The sequence below is a fragment of the Entamoeba nuttalli genome, assembly GCF_000257125.1.
Source record: "Entamoeba nuttalli P19 unplaced genomic scaffold asmbl_2622, whole genome shotgun sequence".
Lineage (NCBI taxonomy): Eukaryota > Evosea > Mastigamoebida > Endamoebidae > Entamoeba > Entamoeba nuttalli.
The window spans coordinates 1-3,331 of NW_008575472.1; the positions used below are offsets into that span (position 1 = coordinate 1).

The 3,331-nt window shown below is 27.8% G+C and overlaps 3 protein-coding genes across 3 annotated transcripts; all 3 read right to left on the bottom strand.

Annotated features, from left to right (window-relative positions):
• Positions 1 to 19: 19 nt before the first annotated feature.
• ENU1_035180 (activator 1 subunit, putative) lies at positions 20 to 1,068 on the bottom strand (the record flags this gene model as incomplete). Its single annotated transcript, XM_008857406.1, has 2 exons — positions 20 to 109; positions 163 to 1,068. 2 exons carry the CDS (start codon positions 1,066 to 1,068, stop codon positions 20 to 22), a joined length of 996 nt encoding a protein of 331 aa, XP_008855628.1.
• A 142-nt stretch (positions 1,069 to 1,210) lies between these two features.
• On the bottom strand, positions 1,211 to 2,632 carry ENU1_035190 (crooked neck protein, putative; the record flags this gene model as incomplete). Its single annotated transcript, XM_008857407.1, has 1 exon — positions 1,211 to 2,632. One exon carries the CDS (start codon positions 2,630 to 2,632, stop codon positions 1,226 to 1,228), a length of 1,407 nt encoding a protein of 468 aa, XP_008855629.1. The 3' UTR covers positions 1,211 to 1,225.
• Positions 2,633 to 2,720: 88 nt separating this feature from the next.
• ENU1_035200 (tRNA -methyltransferase catalytic subunit, putative) lies at positions 2,721 to 3,314 on the bottom strand (the record flags this gene model as incomplete). The annotated part of the gene is made up of 1 exon (XM_008857408.1): positions 2,721 to 3,314. A coding segment is annotated over one exon (594 nt), but the record flags the coding sequence as incomplete, so codon positions are not given.
• Positions 3,315 to 3,331: the final 17 nt, after the last annotated feature.

Genomic DNA, 3,331 nt, shown 5'->3' on the forward strand with positions numbered 1-3,331 from the left:
AATAATACAATCAAATAAGTCATTTGTGAGCAGAAAATAAAGTCATCAAAGCTGTGATTGCATTTTCTACATGAATCCATGGATTTTGTCCTTGTTTTAATGACTTGTCCTGATTTAATTAGAAGATGATTAGTTGAATAATAGAGAAGAAGAACAACAAACAAATTTATGAATTATTTCAACAACACCAAGTTTATACAATTGGTCAATGTTTGAATTCATACATAAAGTAAAAATTTCTTTTAATATTAATGATGGTGAAAGACCACTCTCAATAAACTCACATAATTTAGGACGAATTAATTTTGGAATAACTTCAATGTTTGGTGTAACAACGATTGTTTTGACAATAAGTTCACAAGACACTTTCCAAGTAGGTTTAAATAAGTGCTTAGTTTGAATATATACAAAGAGAGTAATTAATGTTGTTCTTAAATTACCATTATTGGAATTTAATATCATTTCTTTATCTTTTTGGGTTATATGAGTATGTTCTTGTTGACAAATGTTTGTTATTAATCTATCTACTTCATCATAGGTTGGAAGCTCTATTCTAATATCTAAACATCTTGAACGTAATGGTTTCATCATTGAAGAAATATTCTCTGTGATAAAGATATATCTCCAATTACCTGTTTCCATTGCTCTTCTTACAGCAAATTGAGCTTCTTTAGTGAGTTTGTCAGCTTCGTGAATTATAAGTGTTTTTTGTTGAGAACCAACTTTCATTTTATCAATGATAAATTGTAATGTAATTCTATCTCTTAACCCATATTGTGATGGATTAAATTCAACGTGAAATGGAGATACTTTCAAAACTATTTCATGTTCTTCATCAATTTCATACTTTTCTTGTCCTAATTCTAATACAACACTACCATAAATCTCTTTTAAAAATAACATACAACAAGTGTATCTTCCACTTCCATTTGTTCCATGGATTACTAAATGTGGTGGATTTCCATTTTGACTTATATTATATAATAATTCTGTTGTTTCAGTCCAATGACATAATTTTGCAAAAGAACGAGGTTGATATTTTAATAATAATTTCATAATGTCTTGCATTTGCCACAAACAAACTCAATTGGTATTAACTAGTTCTCTTTAGTTTAAAACTTGATTTAACAAACAATAATTCATCAGACAATAATACCTCAATTAATTTAAGTTTATCATTATCATAAAATTCATTTACATTAATTTTATCTTATTCATTATTAACTTATTCTTGTTTTATTTCTTTTGGTTTAAATTCATTCCATTTAGCTTGAATTTTATGAATTCGTTCTTGTTCTCCATTCTCTGTTTCAAATTCAATATAATCTTTAAAAATATCATCTTTATGACACCACCCAATAGCAGCACCATAAATTTTTCTAACTAATGGGATGTTTTTTCTTCTTCTAGCATAATTTGCATATGCTCTCCATACCTTTTTGAATGTAAAATATTTATGTGGAATAATTTTTATTGTTCTTGAAAATATATCAAATGCATTCTCGAAGTGTTGTAACTTTTCTTCATATCGTGCATATAATACCCAAAATTCAATATATCGTGTCCATTTTTCTTTAGTTATTTCTTGTGGAGGTTGACTTATAATTCTTTCATAAAGCATTGTTGTTGTTTCTTCTGATTCAATTTCATTCATTTCCATTTGAATATAGTCATACCAAGTATCATAATCAAATGGATTTTCTTGAATTTTTTGTTCATATTCAAATCTTCTTTTTTTCCAAATTGCATTATCAACATCTTTCATTTCTCCATTTATCTTTTCAAATTTTACATAATTATTAAGTAATATTCTTTTATTTTCTTCTTTGCTATGATCAATTCCAAATAAATAAATTTGTCTTGCTCGTTCTATTTCTCCTTGACTTAATTCAAATTCTGCAAACATTTGATAATATGAATTTTGACAAACTTCTATGTCTTTAGCCATTTTATTAAATAACTCTCTTGTACTTTCTACTGTTCCAAATCTTTTTTCAAATTCAACCCATTCTTTATATATTTCTTCACAATGAAGTTGTTGATTTGCTTGTTCAAATAATTCTTTTGCTACTTTAATTTCTCCTATTCTTATTTCAAATTTAATATAAGCAAGCCATGGATATTCTCCTGGTTTAAATGTCATCCATTTTTCAAACACTTCTTTACAATGATCAAAATTCTCAACTGTTTCTTCAAGTCTAACATATTTAAACCAAAGTTTATAAACCATTGGCAATAAACTCGTTGCTCTTTCTAATACATTTCTTGCTTTATTTACTTGGTTATTTCTTAATTCAAAATCAACATATTTCATCCATGTATCTGCAATAGTGTAATCTTGTTCTAATGCTCTTTCAAATATTGAACGTGCTCTTACATATTCTCCTTGTTCTTCTTCCCAAAATGCATATCTTGTCCATCTTTTTGGATTTTGTCGTTCCTTAGTAACACCTTGTTCAAATTCTTTTCTTTTAGTTAGTCTATACGCTTGTAATTCTTCTTCATCATGAATTGTCATTTTAGGTCGTGTATAAGAAGGCGTTTGATTATCTCTTGCTTCTCTGATCAGTTGTTCTGCTGTAATTTGAATTTCAGCAAATTCTCTATTTTTTATAACAGGTTTATTGCTCATCTAATTAGTTAGAAGAAAATATAGAAAATGAGATGTTTGTTTATTTCTTTTAATTGAACTTCATTTTCAAATTCTTCAGAAAAATTAATCACTTAGCCTTAATAGCAAATGTTACATATCCAACATGTCCTTTAATTGTTTTTGTTGGACAACACAATATTTCACTCGACATACAATCATCACTTCTTTTTCCAACTCCTTTAATTGAATATGGTCTAATAACATTTTCTTTTGTTAATAAATTGGTGAACCGACCATCTTTTCTAAGTTCTTGGCATGACTTTTGTATTTGTTCAATACATGGACAGAAACAACATATTTTACCTCCAACTCTGAGTACATTGTATGCATGTGTAATTGCTTCATATACATTTGGCAAATCTAAAAACACACAATCTGCTTCTTGTTCATGCAATAACCCTTCAACAAGAAATCCATTTTGTACAACATCACGTAATACAACTGTAATAACTTTGTCAAGACCAAGCATTTTAAAGTCTTCCTCTGCTTTAATCTTTCGTTGTTCATGAAATTCAAATGTATATAAATGTCCTTTACCTTGTTCATTTCCAAATTGTAAACGTGACCCAAATGCTGCTGATAAACATCCAGACCCTGTTCCTGATTCTACAATAATAGAGTTTGGAGTAATATCAAAATATGATAATACTGGTGATATTGTCTCATGATATAATACTT